This window comes from Pristis pectinata, chromosome 37 (genome assembly GCF_009764475.1).
Source record: "Pristis pectinata isolate sPriPec2 chromosome 37, sPriPec2.1.pri, whole genome shotgun sequence".
Taxonomy (NCBI): Eukaryota; Metazoa; Chordata; class Chondrichthyes; order Rhinopristiformes; family Pristidae; genus Pristis; species Pristis pectinata.
In genome coordinates this window covers 11,378,570-11,398,518 of record NC_067440.1, presented here as the reverse complement: position 1 = coordinate 11,398,518, position 19,949 = coordinate 11,378,570, and the positions used below count along the sequence as shown (strand labels likewise).

At 52.4% G+C, this 19,949-nt stretch overlaps 1 protein-coding gene across 1 annotated transcript in view; it reads left to right on the top strand.

Annotated features, from left to right (window-relative positions):
- LOC127586527 (retinal guanylyl cyclase 2-like) overlaps nucleotides 1–11,085 on the top strand; it is a 40,184-nt gene extending 29,099 nt beyond the window's left edge. Inside the window, exons 15-19 of the mRNA XM_052044541.1 lie at nucleotides 2,525–2,623; nucleotides 4,406–4,500; nucleotides 10,245–10,330; nucleotides 10,777–10,858; nucleotides 10,982–11,085. Coding sequence (XP_051900501.1) covers nucleotides 2,525–2,623; nucleotides 4,406–4,500; nucleotides 10,245–10,330; nucleotides 10,777–10,858 — 362 coding nt within the window. The 3' untranslated portion in view covers nucleotides 10,982–11,085. The remainder of the gene's footprint in view (nucleotides 1–2,524; nucleotides 2,624–4,405; nucleotides 4,501–10,244; nucleotides 10,331–10,776; nucleotides 10,859–10,981) is intronic.
- The last annotated feature ends 8,864 nt before the right edge of the window (nucleotides 11,086–19,949 follow it).

The following is a 19,949-nucleotide window of genomic DNA, read 5'->3' as shown; positions in this document are numbered from 1 at the left end:
CTCCTCTCCGCCACGCACTTCCAGTCTCCTGCCCCCGTGAGGCTGGGCTGACCCCCCCCCCCCCCCGAGGTTGGAGGATTCCCTGTGATCCACCTGCCCTGCCTTCGGCTCCATCCTGACGGGTGAGCAGGAACGGGGTGACGTGGATGTACCTGTGCTAAGTCCTACAGCACGGAAACAGGCCCTTCAGCCCAACTCCTCCATGCCGACCATGTTGCCCAGCGAGCTAGTCCCATCTGCCTGCATTTGGCCCACGGCCCTCTAAACCTCTCCCATCCATGGACTTACCTGGACGGCTTTTAAATGTGCCCGCCTCAACCACCATTCCTGGCAGCTGGTTCCAAATACGCCCCACCCTCTGCGTGAAGAAGCTGCCCCTGATGTCCCTCTTAAATCTCTCACTTCTGATCTGAAACCGATGCCCTCTTGTTTTAGCACCTCCTCCCGGGGATAAAGGTGACGTGCTTTCACCCTGTCTATGCCCCTCACGATCTTAGATACCTCCATCAGGTCACCCCTCGATCTCCTACGTTCCAGGGAATAAAGTCCTCGTCTACACAACCTCTCCTTGTAACTCAGGCCCCCAAGTCCAGGCAACATCCCGGTAAACCTTTTCTGCACTCTTTCTAGTTTAACAACATCTTTCCTATAGCAGGGTGACCAAAACTGTGCACAATACTCCAACTGAGGCCTCACTAACATCTAGTACAACTGCAGCAGAACTTCCCAACGCCTGCACTCAATGCCCCAACCTGAAAGCCTTGAGAGCCACAAGGTGGAACCGCTGGTAAAACCACTGCCTCCCAGCTCCAGCGACCCCAGTTCGATCCCGACCTCTGGCACTGTCTGTGTGGAGTTTGCACGTTCTCCCTGTGACTGCATGGGTTTCCCCCGGGTGCTCCGGTTCCCTCCCACACCCCAACGAGGCTGTAAATTAGCCCCTCGTGTAGGTGGGCGGCGGGGGAGTAGGTGTGGCAGAGAGAACAGGTTGTGGGAAAATAAGTGAGGTAAAGGGACAGATGAGAAAGCTCGGGGGGCTAGCATGAGCTTGGTGGGCCAAATGGCCTCCTTGTGTGCCATATGAGAAAGATGTTGAGGGAATAGTTAAGAAAAAGCTTCTGGGGTTTGTAAATAGAAGAGCGTACAGCACAGGGTTATATCTAACAGGGTTATATCCTGTGGCTGTCTAAGAGTCTCTTAAATGTCCCTAATGTATCTGCCCCCACAACCTCTGCCGGCAGTGCGTTCCACACACCCACCACTCTCTGTGTAAAAAACTTACCCCTGACATCCCCCTTATACCTTCCTCCAATCACCTTAAAATTATGTCCCCTCGTGTTAGCCATGTTTCTGACTGTCCACTCGATCTATGCCTCTTATCATCTTGTACACCTCCATCAAGTCACCTCTCATCCTCCTCCTCTCCAAAGAGAAAAACCCTAGCTTGCTCAACCTATCCTCATAAGACATGCTCTCCAATCCAGGCAGCATCCTGGTAAATCTCCTCTGTACCTTCTCTAAAGCTTCCACATCCTTCCTATAATGAGGCGACCAGAACTGAACACAATACTCCAAGTGTGGTCTAACCAGAGTTCTATAGAGCTGCAACATCACCTCACGGCTCTTGAACTCAATACCCTGACTAGTGAAGGCCAACACACCATACGCCTTCTTAACAACCCTATCGACCTGCGTGGCAACCTTGAGGGATCTATGGACGTGGACCCCAAGATCCCTCTGTTCCTCCGCACTGCTAAGAGTCCTGCCATTAACTTTGTATTCTGCCTTCAAATTTGATCTCCTGAAGTGTATCACTTCACACTTTTCTGGGTTGAACTCCACCTGCCACTTCTCAGCCCAGCTCTGCATCCTATCAATGTCCTGTTGTAATCTACAGCAACCTTCTACATTATCCACAACACCACCAACCTTTGTATCATCAGCAAACTTACAAACCCACCCTTCCACACCCTCATCCAAGTCATTGATAAAAATCACAAAAAGCAGGGGTCCTAGAACAGATCCCCGCAGAACACCACTGGTCACTGACCTCCAGGCAGAGATGGGGAGAGATTGGAGAGGCTGCGCTTGTTTTCCCAGCAATGAGGGAGGGGAGACCCGATAGAGGCATAGATAAGGGTAGGTAGTTAAAATCTTTTCCCCATGGTAGGGGTATAGAGGGCTTGTTTAAGGTGAGAGGACGGAGTGTTACAGGGGATCTGAGAGGGAGGTTCTCCACACAGAGGGAGTGGTTGATGTGTGGAACTCGCTGCCAGAGGAGGTGGAATCCGATGCAGTCACGAAGAGGCCTTCAGACAGACACTTAACTAGGAGAAGGATACGGTCCCAATGCAGGCAAAGGGGAGGAGTGCAGCTGGGTAGAAAGGCCGGCATGGACAAGATGCATCGAAGGGCCTGGATGGGGACCAAGTGAAGAGTGGGGGGTAGCACAAGCTCGAGGGCCCGAATGGCCGCAAGTTAAGCTCTGAGAAATGCCGCCCTCAACGGCCTCCTCTCGCCCTAGGTCCTTGCGTGGCCGGAGTGGTGGGGCTGACGATGCCCCGGTACTGCCTGTTCGGAGACACCGTCAATACCGCCTCCCGCATGGAGTCCACCGGACTGCGTAAGTTGCTCCCCCCCACCCCCCCATCGGTAGCCCGTGTGTTGAGGTGGGGGAGGTCACAGGAGACAGCGGGGACTTGAGAGCGAGCAGCGGCGGGGAGGGGAGCCGCCAGCCGGGCTCTCTGTGGGCGAGTGAGTTCACTCAGCATCCCCGGCTCTTCTACCTATCATCTCTCAGCTTATTGCATCTCCTCCCCCTCCCCCGCCCACTCACCTTCCCCCCTCACCTGGACTCACCTGTCCCCTGCCTGCGTGTGCTCCTCCCCCTCCTCCCCCCCACCAACCTTCCCCCCTCACCTGGACTCACCTGTCCCCTGCCTGCGTGTGCTCCTCCCCCTTCTCCCCCCCACCAACCTTCCCCCCTCACCTGGACTCACCTGTCCCCTGCCTGCGTGTGCTCCTCCCCCTCCTCCCCCCCACCAACCTTCCCCCCTCACCTGGACTCACCTGTCCCCTGCCTGCGTGTGCTCCTCCCCCTCCTCCCCCCCACCTACCTTCCCCCCCTCACCTGGGCTCACCTGTCCCCTGCCTGTGTGTGCCCCTCCCCCTCCTTCCCCCCCTCACCTGGACTCACCTGTCCCCTGTCTGCGTGTGCTCCTCCCCCTCCTCCCCCCCAACCTACCTTCCCCCCTCACCTGGACTCACCTGTCCCCTGGCTGCGTGTGCTCCTCCCCCTCCTCCCCCCCACCTACCTTCCCCCCTCACCTGGACTCACCTGTCCCCTGAACTCACCTGTCCCCTGCCTGCGTGTGCGCCTCCCCCTCCTCCCCTCTTACCTCCTTATTCCGGCTTCTGCCCCCTCCCTTCCCAGTCCTGATGAAGGGTCTCAGCCTGAAACGTCAACTGTTTATTTCCCTCCGTGGATGCTGCCTGACCCGCTGAGTTCCTCCAGCACTTTGCGTGCATTGCTCCAGCCTCCAGAATCTGCAGAACCTCTTGTACACTCCTGGCTTCACCCAGCAGTGGGGAGAGAAGGCACGCAGACCTGCCCCGTTCCCACCCGGCAGATACCCGCAGTAAATCCGCCCCCTTCCATCCCACCGGTCTCCCAAACGCTGTGTACGGGGTCTCTGTAAGTCGGGACTTCGTAACCTGAGGAGGGTCCCTACAGGCAACCCCTGTGTTCTGATGTTGGGGGTGGGGGTTGTGTTCCTGGACAACGGTCCGTATCGTGATTTTCCATAACGGGAAGCTGTGACATCTGCACATCAGTTGTAAAAAGATGAAATTTTTGTGTTGAATTATTTACATTTTTCCATGTGAATTCAGTGAGGGCGAATTTAATTCTGTGCCTCAGATTTTTTGGGTAGTGAGTTTGCAGAATGCTGCAAGGGCGAATTTCTGTAACCCAAAGCAGCCACGGCGCGGAAGGGGTGGAGTTGCCTATACTGTGGGAAACCCGGCTGGCCATCTGTGCACAGCAAGATCCCACAAATCACAACATGGCGCCGACAGGGACCGCCCGCTTCTGGGAGTCGGTCAGAGGATAGATATTGCCCGCTGGTCTCCAGGGGCAGAAATCATCTGTCCTCCGCCGAGATAGTGGCTGTGGGATGTCCTTACAGCAGCCTGGCACCCTCTGTGGAGTTGTACTGGGACGGTTTGGCCCCAAGTCTCTGGAGTGGTATTGGAACCTGTGGTCCTTGTCTTGGAGTCATAAGTGCTTACTGTTGTAAAACCAAACCATTCTGACCTCTGGATTTAGATCCCAGCCTGTGACCCACTCCTGGGGATCTGTTATTCCAGCAATAAGTCTATTTTATGAAATTTGTTCTGTTTACAGCCTATAGAATCCACTTAAATCAGAGTACGGTCAACATTCTGAAAAGCCTGAACCTTGGCTACAAAATAGAATTGAGAGGGAAAACGGAGTTAAAGGTATGTGTCCTGATGCGATCACACAGCGACTGAGCAGGGGTCATTCACAGTGACAGCACAGGTTCACAAATCCTTCACAGACTCTGGGTTTTGTAAGACATGCCTCCAGCAGCCAGGAGATTATGTTGTCAGCTGTTATTGACCAGAAGCTCAACCAGACCAGCCACATCAACACCATGGTTACAGGAGCAGGTCAGAGATGTGGATCCTGTGGTGAGTCACTCACCACAGGCCTTTCCTGCTTGCCTGGGTGACTCTCCAACAACTCCCGAGAATCTCGACACTGTCCTGGGACAAGGCAGCCCGCTCGGTCGGCACCCATCCATCCCCCTAAACGCCCCCTCCCTCCACAGTGCACCGTCCACAGAATGCACCGCAGTTACTCGCCCAGGCTACTCCGACACCACCTCCCAAGCCCACCACCCCTCCCCACCAGGAAGGACGAGGGCAGCGGGGGTGCAGGGGAACACCACCGCCCGCAGGTTCCCCTCCAAATATCTCACCGGTCAAACTCCTGGAACCACCTCCCCAGTGACATGGTGTAAGTGGATGAAAATCAAATAACTGCAGATGCAGGGAATCTAAACCACAGACCTCAAATTTTCCAGTGGGATTGCTTGACTTTAGATTTTGTTTATAGGGAATTGAAGAATTAGGGGACAGGTGTAGGAAAGTGGTGCTGAGGTCAAAAGATATTGAAGGGGCAGAGGAGGTGATGAGCCTCCTATTTAGGGAAACAGGCCCTTCGGCCCAACTGGTCCATGCCGACCAAGATTCCCATCTAAGCCAGTCCCATTTGCCCGTGTTTGGCCCATATCCTTCTGAACCTATCCTATCCATGTACCTGTTTATGGACTGGGTACCAGTGGATAGAGGGGAACAGGTTGTATACTTGGATTTCCAGAAGGCATTCGATAAGGTGGTGCATAAAAGACTTATCCATAAGATAAAGATGCATAAGGAGTTGGGGGTAAGGTATTAGCATGGGGAGAGGATTGGTTAACCAATAGAAGGCAGAGAGTTGGGATAAATGGGTGTTTCTCTGGTTGGCAATCAGTGGTGAGCGGGGTGCCGCAGGGGTCGGTGCTGGGCCCACAACTGTTCACGATATACATTAACGATTTGGGACTGACTGTAGAGTATCTCAGTTTGCTGATGACACTACATTGACTGGAAAAGCAAATTGTGCAGAGGATGCGGAGAGTCTGCAGAGAGATATAGATAGGTTAAGTGAGTGGGCAAGGGTCTGGCAGGTGGAGTACAATGTTGGTAAATGCGAGGTCATCCACTTTGGAGGATCAGATTATTATTTAAATGGTGAAACGTTGCAGCGTGCTGTTGTGCAGGGGGACTTGGGAGTGCCTGGGCATGAATCGCACAAGGTTGGTTTGCAGGTGCAACAGGTTATCAAGAAGGCAAATAGAATGTTGGCCTTCATTGTAGAGGGATTGAATTTAAGAGCAGGGAGGTTATGCTGCAACTGTACAGGGTACTGGTGAGGCCACACCTGGAGTACTGCGTGCAGTTCTGCTCTCCTTACTTGAGGAAGGATATACTGGCTTTGGAGGCGGTGCAGAGGAGGTTCACCAGATTGATTCCGGAGATGAGGGGGTTAGCCTGTGAAGACAGATTGAGTCACCTGGGACTATACTTGCTGGAATTTAGAGGAATGAGAGGGAATCTTATGGAAACATAGAAAATTATGAAAGGGATAAATGAAATAGAGGCAGGGGTTGTTTCCACTCGCAAGTGAGACGAGAACTAGGGGACATAGCCTCAAGATTCAGGGGAGTAGATTTAGGACGGAGATGAGGAGAGTCTGCTTTTCCCAGAGAGCAGTGAATCTGTGGAATTCTCTGCCCAGGGAAACAGTGGAGGCTCCCTCATTAAACATATAGTTAGATAGATTTTTGCAAAGTAGGAGAATTAAGGGTGATGGGGGAAAGGCAGGAAGGTGGAGCTGAGTCCACGGCCGGATCAGCCATGATCTTATTGAATGGCAGAGCAGGCTCGACGGGCCAGATGGCCGACTCCTGCTCCTATTTCTTATGTACCAAACCCCAAATAAGCCCGGTCCAGTCTCCAAGCTTTATAAACGGGGTTTGTCTAACGATAAGCTGCTCCGGTGCCCCCTCCGGAGGAAAGTGATCCGGCTGATGTGAGCAGTGGGTGCCACCCCCACCACCCGGGCCCTGCTCTCTTCTCGATGCTGCCATCAGGCAGGAGGTACAGGAACCTGAAGACCCACACCTCAGGGTTCAACAACAGCTTCTTCCCCACTGCCGTCAGGTTCTTGAACCCACCTGAAAAACCCCAACACTACCTCACAGTATATTTCTTTTCTCTCTCTCAGTCCTGCGACTGGTGTTGTTTATTTTGTCGTGTATGTTATGTATAATTGATGTTAAGTTTATATTAACTTGTGTCTAATGTACTGAGCTGCTGCTGCAAAAGGCTCATTTTCATGGCATTTATACTCTGGGTGTGTAGGACTACGTCAATAAACGTGGAGACATTTCCAGCCACTGATCAGAACTGTGAATGAGTGTGTTTTAGGTTACAGGAGAGTCACAGAGCAATACAGCATAGACAGGCCCTTCGGCCCAACCAGTCCATGCCGACCACAGTGCCCACCCAGCTAGTCCCAATTTCCTGCATTCGGCCCATATCCCTCCCAAGTCCCGCCCCTCCATGTACCTATCCAAGTGCTTCTTAAATGATCCTGTTGTACCTGCCGCACCCACTCCCTCTGGCAGCTCGTTCCGTACACTCACCACCCTCTGCGTGAAAAAGTTGCCCCTCAGATCCCTTTTAAATCTTTCCCCTCTCACCCTAAACCTACACCCTCTAGTTTTGGACTCCCCTACCCTGGGGAAAAGACTGTTACCGTCCACCTTATCTGCCTCTCGTAATTTTAAACACTTTTAGAAGGTCGGCCCCTCATTCTCCTACGCTCCAAGGAATAAAGACCCAGCCTGGCCAACCTCTCCCTGTAACTCAGGCCCTCGAGTCCTGGCAACATCCTCGTAAATCTTCTCTGCACTCTGTCCAGTTTAACCGCGTCTTTCCTATAACAGGGTGACCAACACTGTACACAGCGCTCCAAGTGCAGCCTCACCGACGACTTACACAACTGCAACATAATGTCCCAACTCCTGTACTCACTGCCCCGACTGATGAAGGCCAGCGTGCTAAACGCCTTTTTCACCGCCCTGTCTAGCTGTGACACCACTTTCAACGAACTATGCACTTGTACTCCTAGGTCCCTCTGTTCCATTACACTCCCTAGTGCCCGACCATTCATAGAGTAAGTCCTACGCTGGTTTGACTTTCCAAAATGCATCACCTCACACTTATCTGTATTGAAATCCATTTGCCACTCCTCGGCCCACTTCCCCGACTGATCAAGATCCCCCTGTAATCTACCTTCTGTGCTGTTAACAACACCTCCTCATTTCATGTCATCCACAAACTTACTGATCAAGCCTTGTGTATTTGCATCCAAATCATTTATATAGATAATGAATGACAAGGGTCCCAACACTGACTCCTGCGGCACGCCACTGGTCACCGGCCTCCATTTTGAGAAGCAACTTTCAACCACCATCTTCTGCCTCCTACCTCCGAGCCAATTTTGAATCCACCTCACTAGCTCTCCCTTGGATTCCATGGGACCCAACCTTCCAGACCAGTCTACCATGCAGGACCTTGTTGAAGGCCTTCATAAAGTCCAGATAGACAACATCCACTGCCCTATCTTCATCTACCTTTTTGGATACCTCTTTAAAAACTCCAAAAGGTTCGTAAAGCACAACTTTCCATGCACAAAGCCATGCTGACTCCTCCTGATTAGACTCTGTCTATCCAAATGCTGGTGGATCCTGTCCCTCAGAATTCCCTCCAGTAACGTCCCCACCACTGATGTCAGGCTGACCAGCCTGTAGTTCCCTGGCTTGTCCTTGCTATGCTTAAACAACGAACAACATTACCCACCTTCCAGTCTTCAGGAACTTCACGATGAAGCAAATATCTCCACGAGGGCCTCCGCAATCTCTTCTCCATCCTCCCACAGAGTCCGAGGATACACTCGGTCAGGTCCTGGGGATTTATCCACCTTAATGCACTGTAAGGCTGTAAGTACCTCCTCCCTGGTAATACGAATGTCATCCAAAGCATCCCCACTTGTTTCCCTTATCTCTTGAGCAACCATGATTTTCTCCTCAGGGGAAATATTCATTAAAAATCCCACCCATCTCCTGCGGCTCAAGACATAGGCGGCCCTGCTGATCTCTAAGGAGAACTACTCTCTCCCAAGCCATCCTTTTACTCCTGATATAGCCTTAGGACTTTCCTTAACCTTACCTGCCAGATCCATCTCATTCCCTCTCTTTGCCTCCTGATTTCCCTCAAGTGCATTCTTAATTATTTTATAGTTGTCGAGGGATTCACTCGTCCCCGACCTCCTAAACCCAATGTACGCTTCCTCCTTCTGGCTGACCAGAGCCTCAGTGTCTCTCCTCAGCCAGGGTTCCCTGAACTTGCCACCCTAACCCTAACAGGAATGTGCTGCTCCTGGACTCTTGGTATCTCACTCTTAAAAGCCTCCCACTTGCCATTCAAACAGGCTCACCCAACCGACCTCTGCTCGCTCCTGCCTAATTCCCCCAAAATTAGCCCTGCTCCAGTTTCGGACCCTCACCTGTGGACCTGTCCTGTCCTTTCTCATTACTATCTTAAAACTAATGGAATTATGGTCACCAGAGCCAGAGTGCTCCCTGACTGCCACCTCCGTTACTTGCCCTGCCTCGGTCCTTGAGAGAAGGCCTAGTACTGCACCCTCCTGAGTAGGGTCGTTGATATATTGACTCGGGAAACTTTCCTGGACACATTTCACAAATTTTACCCCGTCCAGGCCCTTGACACTCTGGGTAGTCTGGTCAAGAGGGCGGATAGAGGGAGAGGGAAACGGAATTCCGTGCTAGGGGCGTGAAGGGGATGTGGATGTCGGCGGAGTTGTCTGAGAAAGGGTAATGGAGGCTTTACGCATTGTGGCTGGTGTGTCTGAGGGAGATGCACACAGAGAGCGTGAGTGAGGGCAGGTAACAAAAAGAAAGTGTGGGAACAGTGAGAGAGAAGTTGGCAGATGTTCAGGAGCCGGGTCTTCAGGAGTTGAGTTACGGGGAAAGATCGAACAGGTTAGGACTTTATTCCTTGGAGCGTAGAAGAATGAGGGGAGATTTGATAGAGGTTCACAAAATTATGAGGGGTATAGACAGAGTAAATGCGAGTAGGCTCTTTCCACCTAGATTAGGAGAGGACACGGCTTTAGGGTGAAAGGGGAAAGGTTTAGGGGGAACGTTAGGGGGAACTTCTTCACTCAGAGAGTGGTGGGAGTGTGGAACGAGCTGCCATCTGATGTGGTAAATGCGGGCTCACTCTTAAGTTTTGGGAATAAATTGGATAGATACATGGACGGGAGAGGTCTGGAGGGTTATGGACTGGGTGCAGGTCAATGGGACTAGCGGAATATTTCAGCACAGATTAGAAGGGCCGAATGGCCTGTTTCCCGTGCTGTAGTGTTCTATGGTTCTATGTTGGGAACCTGGAAGAAAGGGAAATTAAGCAAGTCGGGCAGTGTCCGTGGAGGGCGAGGGTGCTGTGTGGCAGCACAAAGCTGATGGGTATGTTTGCCCATGACCATAGACTTGGACTTGGCTGAGGACTAACTCTGCTTCTCTTCGTAGGGGAAAGGCGTAGAAGACACCTTCTGGCTGGTGGGACGTGAAGGGTTCAACAAACCGCTTCCCATTCCTCCTGACCTCCTGCCTGGGTATGGAACTGGACGACTCTATGGGCCAGGGATTTGGGGAAGGGGGTGGGAATCGCCCCGGTGACCGGCCGTCAGGGATGAGATGGGCTGGGCGGTTCCCTCCCTTTTGCTGCGGCAGAAGCAGTGGCTCGCTTGCGGCTGTCTCACCGTGCGCTGGACCGGCCCCTCCCAGCCGCGCGGAGATCCCTCACCCCCACCCCAGCTGCGCGATTCCTCACCCCCACCCCAGCCGTGTGGAGATCCCTCACCCCCTCCCACCAGCCGCGTGGAGATCCCTCACCACCCCCCCCATTCAGAAAGCACGGCAGGTATCGAGGGGGACGGAGCCCTCCCCACCCAAGCCTGCTGAACTCCTCCCACTCCCCCATGCTCCGCAGGGACCCTCCCCTTGGCCCTTGGGTGTAACCGGTTTGATCTCTTTCCCCCCCTTCCCCCCCCCCCACCAGCGCCAGCAACCACGGCCTCAACCTCGACGAGGTGCCCCCCGAGAGGAGGCAGAAGCTGATGAAGGCGAGAAACCCGAACTAGGTGAGTGGTTACCCTCCGACACCCCATCTGTGTCTCCCTGTCCCCGTCTGCGTCTCGCCACGCTGGACCGCAGGATCCCTCTGTACATCAACTCTGTCTTAATTCTGTCTCTTCTTCCACAAGCATGTGACCGTGAAGCAGGAAGGCGAGAGATGACGGCCAGTGGTTGGGGCAAGCCCTTCTCCCGGTCAGCGCTGCTCTGCTGTCTCCTTCCCCCCTCCCTCCCCTCAGTCCTGCCCCTCCCGCCTCTCTCCCCCACCCCCTTCCCTCCCCCCGTCTCCCCCCACCATAGCCCGCCAGCTCCGGATAACTCTCCTATTCCCGACCCTCAGGATCTCCGTTTTGTCTCGAGCGACAAACAATCCCACCAGCCCGCATTCCGGCACACTCAGTCTCGGCACGGGAGGGGTGGCCACAGGCTCGGGGCTTGTGCTGGGGCATTCCTGTTGTTCGAGGAGACAATCCACCCCATGGACTTTGTACATAAACGGTATAAATACTAGGGAGAAAAAAATGTTTTCCTTGTGAATTTTGTAAATGTGGACTTCAAAGAGGCAGAAACAAACACTTCTGTGGCTGAAGTTGCTGTATCAGTGTTGGATTTTATAAAGTAAAAATGGACCTATGGATAAATAAAATTCTGCGAAATTACTCACTCATTTCCTCCAACAATTCTGGCTTGTAGTTTGTGGCCAACACAGGGTCAGAAAAAGGGGTCGCAATAGACTGCAGGAGACGGAACCTGGAGCAAGAAGCAAACTGCTGGAGGAGCCCAGCGGTTCAGGCACCGTCTGTGGAGGCAGAGGGATGGTCGGCGTTTCCGGTCAAGAACGTGCATCGGGACTGGGGGGGGTGGGGGGGGGGGGAGGTTTGCTAATGGTTGCATCAAGGTCAATGACATTCACAGAAGCAGCCCGTGCCTGCACAAGGTAGCCGTGGCCTTGGCAGTGGCAAGTAACAGAGGAGTTCCAGGAAACAACTGTCTGTAACGAGAGAGTCCAATAAGATAAGATTTCTTTATTAGTCACATGTACATCGAAACACACAGTGAAATGCATCTTGTGCATCGAGTGTTCTGGGGGCAGCCCGCAAGTGTCGCCACGCTTCCAGCGCCAACATAGCATGCCCACAACTTCCTAACCCGTACGTCCTTTGGAATGTGGGAGGAAACCGGAGCACCCGGAGGAAACCCACGCAGACACGGGGAGAACGTACAAACTCCTTACAGACAGCGGCTGGAATTGAACCCGGGTCGCTGGCGCTGTAAAGCGTTATGCTAACTGCAACACTACCGTGCCTGCTCTCGCCTTACCCTTCACATTCAGTGGTGTTCCCATGGCTGAGGTCCCTCCTTCAATATCCTGGGGGTCACCACTGACCACAATCTCAACCGGAGCAGCCACATTGACACTGTGGTTATGGGAGCAGGTCAGAGGTCTGGCATCCTGTGGTGAGTGACTCAGGATGGGGGAAAGGCCATCTACAGGGCACGGGTCAGGTGTGTGACGGGACACCCCTCGCCTGCCTGGGTGAGTGTGGCTCCAACAGCTCCCGAGAAGCTCCACATCGTCCCGGGACAGAACAGCCCACTCGATCGGCACCCCGCCCATCCCCCAGAAACACCCCCTCCCTCCGCCACAGAGGCCGCAGTGTGCACCGTCTACAGAATGCACCGCAGTTACTCGCCCAGGCTACTTGGACGAAATCCAGAGGGCTCAGGGGAGTGATTGTAACCCCCTCCGGCCCTGACACCCCTCCCTGTCTCTGTAACCCCCTCCCTCCCCTACACCCCTCCCTCTCTGTAACCCCCTCCCTCCCCTACACCCCTCCCTGTCTCTGTAACCCCCTCCCTCCCCTACACCCCTCCCCGTCTCTGTAACCACCACCACGCCTCCCTTAAGACCAGCACATAATGGATTAAATGGCTTCCATATCCAAGTGAGGATAAGTTCAGTGCCTGGAGTGGGGAGGGGTGAGGGCAAATATAACGGGGGGGGGGGGGGGGGAAGGGGGTTGGCACAGTTTGTGGGCATACAGGCAGCAGTCCCAAGCGCTGTCGAACTTCCTGAGAGTTGTTGGATCCGCACTCACTCAGGCAGAGGGAGAGATCCCTCACACTCCTGACCTGACCCTTGCAGATGGGGGACAGGCTTTGGGGAGTCAGAGGGTGAGTCACTCACCACCAGATCCCCAGCCTCTGACCTGCTCTTGTTGCCACACTGTGTACATGGTGACTCCAGTTCAGTTTCTGGTCAATGGGGACCCCGAGGATGTTGTCGGTGGGGGATTCAGTGATGGTAATGAAAGTCGGCAGGTAATAGCTGGATTTTCCCTTGTTGGATATCGTCATTAGCTGGCACTTGCCACCTGTCCACCCAGGCCTCGATATTGTCCAGGTCCTGCTGCATTTGGATATTGACTGCTTTATTCTATCAGCATGCTTTATGAAAACAGGTTGAGTGAACTTGGCCTTTTCTCCTTGGAGTGACGGAGGATGAGGGGGGGGGGGGCCTGATGGAGGTGTATAAGATGATGAGAGGTATTGATCGTGTGGATAGTCAGAGGCTTTTCCCCAGGGCTGAAATGGTGGCCACAAGGGGACACAGGTTTAAGGTGCTGGGGAGTAGGTACAGAGGAGACGTCAGAGGTAAGTTTTTTTACTCAGAGAGTGGTGAGTGTGTGGAACGGGCTGCCGGCAACGGTGGTGGAGGCGGATACGATAGGGTCTTTTAAGAGACTTTTGGATCGGTACATGGAGCTGAGAAAAATAGAGGGCTATGGGTAAGCCTAGTAATTTCTAAGGCAGGGATGTGTTCGGCACAGCTTTGTGGGCCGAAGGGCCTGTACTGTGCTGTAGGTTTTCTATGATTCGCATATGGTGCTGAACATTGTGTAATCATCAGCAAACATCCCTACTCACAGTTGGAGCTGACGGTGGTTGGACCTTGGAAACTACCCTGAGGAACTCCTTCAGTGATGTCTTGTGGCTGAGGTGATCGACCTCCAACCACCACAACCACCTTCCTTTTGTGTTCGGTATAATCCTAACCAGCAGAGGATCTTCTCCCTGATTCCCACTGACTCCAGTATAGCCAGGGCTCCTCGATGTCACTTCGCCCCTGGAGTTCAGCTCCTGTGCCCATCGTAATGACGTCGGGAGCGGAGTGACTTTGGTGGAACCCAAACTGAGGTCGTTGCAAAGCAAGTGCCTCTTGATGGCCCCATCGGTGATCCCTTCCATCACCTCACTGACGATTGAGAGCGGACTAATGGGGTGACAATTGGCCGGGTCGGATTTGTCCTGCTTCCTGTGGACAGGACATACCTGGACAAGCTCCCACGTCGTTGGGTAGTTGCCAGTGTTGTCGGTGTAGTGGAACAGTGCAGTCAAGGGCTCAGGAAGTTCTGGAGCACGAGTCCTCAGGCCGATTGCCGGAATGTTGTCAAAGTTGCCGCGCAGGTCGGTAGGGTTGTTAAGAAGGCGTATGGAGCGTTGGCCTTCATTAGTCGGGGTATTGAGTTCAAGAGCCGTGAGGTGATGTTGCAGCTCTGTAGAACTCTGGTCAGACCACACTTGGAGTATTGTGTTCAGTTCTGGTCACCTCATTGTAGGAAGGATGTGGAAGCTTTAGAGAGGGTGCACAGGAGATTTACCAGGACGCTGCCTGGATTGGAGAGCATGTCTTAGGTTGAGTGAGCTGGGGCTTTTCTCTTTGGAGAGGAGGAGGATGAGAGGTGACCTGATAGAGGTGTACAAGATGATAAGAGGCGTAGATTGGGTGAACAGTCAGAGACTTTTTCCCAGGGTGACAATGGCTAACATGAGGGGACATAATTTTAAGGTGATTGGAGGAAGGTATAAGGGGGATGTCAGGGGTCAGTTTTTCACACAGAGAGTGGTGGGTGTGTGGAACGCACTGCCGGCAGAGGTTGTGGGGGCAGATACATTAGGGACATTTAAGAGACTCTTAGATAGACAAATGAATGATAGAGAAATGGGGGGCTATGTGGGAGGGAAGGGTTAGATGGATCTTAGAGCAGGATAAAATATCGGCACAACATTGTGGGCTGAAGGGCCTGTACTGTGCTGGAATGTTCCATGTTCAGGTCCATAGCTAGAAGCTATTCTGCTTTTCTTTTCATCTTTTCTTGTGATAGAGGCCACTTGGCCCATTCAGTCTATGCCAGCTCAGAGTGCAATCCCATTCCCCACTAATTCTCCCCGTAACCCATTCTCCCCGCATACCCATCAGCTCCCCCCAGATTCTACCCCTCACCCACACGGGGGGGGGGGGGGGTAATCTACAGCGGTTGATTAACCCAGCAACGCCACACGTTGTTGGGATGTGGGAGGGATTCCACACAATCAGCCAGCACCCAAGGTCAGGATCGAACTGGGGTCACTGGAGCTGTGAGGCAGCGGCTCCACCAGCTGCACCACTGTGTAGCCCATTTTGTTCTCATTACACAGTTGGGGATGTGGTTTCTGGAGTGCTCAGACTGAAGGCAGCTGCTTCCTGTGTCTCAGACCCAAGAGGTCTTCAAACCACTTGGAGTTCAAGTACACATTACACAATTCAAATAGCTTCAGAAATCATTCACAAAATGTCTCGGATTAGTGAATTACTGCTCAGGGGGAAGTTGAATGACCCTGTCAAAGGACAACCCGTTGTCGGGGGTGTAGATAAGTAATTGTAAAAGAAATCGAAATGGGACGAAGCAATAATGGCTGGTGAGCTTGATGCAGTCAGCTCTGATAATCCAGCACTCCCCACTAATGCCCCAACGTGCTTTCAAACCACTTCTTTTTAGATGCGACACAGTAGTGTAGTAAACTTTCCGGTAAACGGTGCGTCAGACACCCAGCTGTGGCGTGGGCTCTCTCCACTCGCTCAATCTGACCTGTTGTCCATGGCCCACATCCGCAACACAGACAACACGCAACACAGACAACACACACAGCAAACAACACACATAGCACACAGCACACACAACACACAACACACACAACGCAGACAACACACAACGCAGACAACACACAATGCAGACAAACACTATCACCACTCACCAACCCATTGATTGGACGACTTATCTCCCCGACAACTCTGGCCTCACCCTGCTAGTAATATTCCTACACTTTCCTCCTCCCCCATCCACCTTCTCCGCAACTGAAAAAAAAAATTGCTTTTTGCTCTTTCCCAGTGGGGGGAGGGATCTTCGATCTGAAACGTTGACTGTTTCCCTCCCCACAGATGCTGCCTGACTCGCTGAGTGTTTCTTGCAATTTCTGGTCATGGTCTTGTATTAACCTGGGTAGTAAGAAGGTAGCTGAGAGGGGAGGGGAGGGGGGCACAGCAACCGAAACCGGGGCTTCAGGAGAGGATCCAGGGGACCTTTAACCACAGCGCTCGGGAGAAAGGACCAGCAGTTGATAGATAGCAGGGAGCGGACCTGTGGACCTGGAGCTGGGAGGGAACTGGGGGGGGGGGGGGAGGAAGTGGACCCCAGTTTGTGCAGTGTGGGGTACAGGTCCTCCCCGGTTTGCAACAGGGTCCCCAGGAACTGCTCATAACCCGGAGAGTTTGCAGGTCAGGAATGTGTGAAGAGTTCCCACACAGCAGAAGATGTCCGTCTGTCTCCTGAACGTATGTGCAGGCTGTACGTGACCTGGGTGTTCGTAATCCAGCGGTGGGGCGCTGTACTGTGTTATGGTCCCAGTGACACCCAGTGCGTGTGTCTCGGGGAGAGGTGCGCGGTTGGAAGGCGTAGCGGCAGATTTGATGAGCAATCAAAATCAGATTTATTCTTCCTGACATAGGACGTGAAATGTGTTGTTCTGTGACAGTGGCACTGTGTGAGACATAAAGTTACTAAACATTACAAAAGGAAGTGCAAAAATAACAAGAGTTCATGGGCCGTTCAGAAATCTGATGGCGGAGGGGAAGAAGCTGTTCCTGAATCGCTGAGTGTGGGTCTTCAGGCTCCTGTACCTCCTCCCCGATGGTAGTAACGAGAAGAGGGCATGTCCCGGGTGGTGAGGGTTCTTACTGATGGGTGCCACCTTCTCGAGGCACTGCTTCTTGAAGATGTCCTCGATGGTGGGGAGGGTTGTGCCTGTGATGGAGCTGGCTGAGTCTACAACCCTCTGCAGCCTCTTGCAATCCTGCGCATTGGAGCCTCCGTACCAGGCGGTGATGCAACCGGTCAGAATGCTCTCCACCGCACATCTGTAGGAATTTGCAAGAGTCTCCGGGGACATACTGAATCTCCTCAAACTCCTAACGAGGTAGAGCTGCTGGCGTGATGTGGTAAAGCTCTATTTACCTGGAAGTGTGTTTGAACAATAGCCTGCTCAATTCCTTGTGGTAATGGGACCTTAAAAACTGCCAGCAAGCCGTCAGTCACTGTTACACTGAGAGCTAGACCTTCGCTGCCAATAAGCTGATTTCTCCATTTGTAAGCCAAGCCTCCGCACAGTGGCACAGCGGGTAGTGCCGCTGCCTCACAGCTCCAGAGACCCGGATTCGAACCCGACCTCCGGCGCTGGCTGTGTGTGTGTGTGTGTGTGTGTGTGTGTGTGTGTGTGTGTGTGTGTGTGTGTGTGTGGAGTTTGCACGTTCTCCCTGTGACCGCGTGGATTCCCCCGGGTGCTCCGGTTCCCTCCCACATCCCAACCACATGCCGGGTCGGTGGGTTAATTGCCCCCCATAGTGTGAGGGAGAGGGGTAGAATCTGGGAGAATTGATGGGAACGTGGGGGAGATTGTGGGTGGAGAAGGGAAAGGACTTGCTCTGTGGGTTGGCATGGACTCGATGGGCCGAATGGCTCCCTCATCATATAGAGGAGGAAATACAGGAGGGATTCTCAAGTAAAGATTCATTGCAGCCACTGGCATGTTCCCTCTTCACCAAAAGCGTCATCCACAGGATTTGGAGACCTGCCCTCAGAACTGGTGTCTGGCTTCAATTAGCACAGCTTTTAGACACGGTGTTTTAAGAAATTGTTTTTATTTCAATGAGCCTTGTGTGAGCTTCCGAAAGTCAAAAGTGATTGACAGAGAACAGCACAGCTGAGGAACAGGCCCCTCAGCCCACCATGTCTGTGCTGACCACGATGCCGAATTAAATTCACCCCTTCTGCCTGCACGTGGGAATGGATGTTGTTATATATTGTGTTCCAAACAATATATGCAAGTGTGTTCTGTAGACTGATTCCTCAAACAATACATTCAAGGCGTTACCAGGGAGAGGGGAGAGCTTGACCTGCCCCTGGGTAACGGGGCAGGGCAGGTGACTGAGGTGTCTGCGGGGGAGCACTTTGGGACCAGTGACCATAGTTAGCTTTAAATTAGAAATGGGAAGGGACAAATCTGGTCCACAGGTTTGAGTTCTAAATTGGGGTGAGGCAAATTTTGGTTGGAACAGGTTGTTTGCAAGGCAAAGGGACCTCCGGCAAGTGAGATGCTTTTAAAAGTGAAGTAATGAGAGTTGAAGGTGCGCATGTATTGGTATTGGTTTATTATTGTCACTTGTACCGAGGTACAGTGAAAAACTTGTCTTGCAAACCGATCGTACAGGTCAATTCATTACACAGTGCAGTTACATTGAGTTAATACAGTGTGCATTGAGGTAGTACAGGTAAAAACAATAACAGTACAGAGTAAAGTGTCACAGCTACAGAGAAAGTGCAGTGCAATAAGGTGCAAGGTCACAACAAGTTAGATCATGAGGTCAGAGCCCATCTCATTGTATAAGGGAACCGTTCAATAGTTTTATCACAGTGGGGTAGAAGCTGTCCTTAAGTCTGGTGGTACGTGCCCTCAGGCTCCTGTATCATCTACCCGATAGAAGAGGAGAGAAGAGAGAATGTCTCGGGTGGGTGGGGTCTTTGATTATGCTGGCTGCTACACCAAAACAACGAGAGGTAAAGACAGAGTCCAAGGAGGGGAGGCTGGTGTCTGTGACACGCTGGGCTGTGTCCACAACTCTCTGCAGTTTCTATTATGTTCCTGTTAGAGCGAAGGGCAAGGCTGTCAGGCAGCTGAGTTTTTTTTTGAAGAAGTAACCAAGAAGGTTGATGAGGGTGGGGCGATCGATGTGCTGTGTATGGACTCAGTAAGGTCTTTGATAAGGTTCCACACGGTAGGCTGCTTTGGAAAGTTGGATCACATGGGATCCAAGGAGGTGTTTACGAGGCCCTTAGGTAGGTGTGTGAATATGCAGAGAATGGAGCAATATGGACATTGTGTAAGTAGGCAGCATTAGTTTAGTTAGGCATTTAATTATAGAGTCATACAGCACGGAAACAGGCCCTTCAGCCCAACTGGTCCATGCCGACCAAGATTCCCACCTAAGCTAGTCCCATTTATCCATGTTTGGCCCATATCCCTCTAAACATTTCCTATCCATGTACCTGTCCAAGTGCCTTTTAAATGTTGTTAATGTACCTGCCTCACCCACTTCCTCTGGCAGCTCGTTCCATATACGGATCACCTTCTGGGTGAAGAAGTTGCCCCTCAGGTTCCTATCAAATCTCTCCCTTCTCACCTTAAACCTGTGTCCTCTAGTCCTTGATTTCCCCCAATCCTAGGAAAAAGACTGTGTGCATTCACCCTATTGATTCCCCTCGTGATTTTATCCACCTCTGTAGAGGTCACCTCTCAGTCTCCTACGCTCCAATGAAAAAAGTCCCAACCTGCTCAACCTCTCTCCATGACTCAGTCCCTTGAGTCCTGGTAACATCCTCGTAAATCTCCCTCTGCACTCTTTCCAGCTTAGTGGCATCTCTCCTATAGTACGGTGGTCAAAATTGAACACAATATTCCAAATATGTCCTCACCAACGTCTTGTACAACTGTGACATAACTTCCCAACTTCTATACTCAATGCCCTGACAGATGAAGGCCAGCGTGCCAAATGCCTTCTTCATCGCCCTGTCTACCTGTGACGCCACTTTCAGGGAACCATGTACTTATACTCCAAGGTCCCTCTGTTCTACAACACTCCCCAGGGCCCTACCATTCACTGTGAAAGTCCGACCCTGGTTTGTCTTCCCAAAATGCAACATCCCACACTTATCCGAATTAAACTCC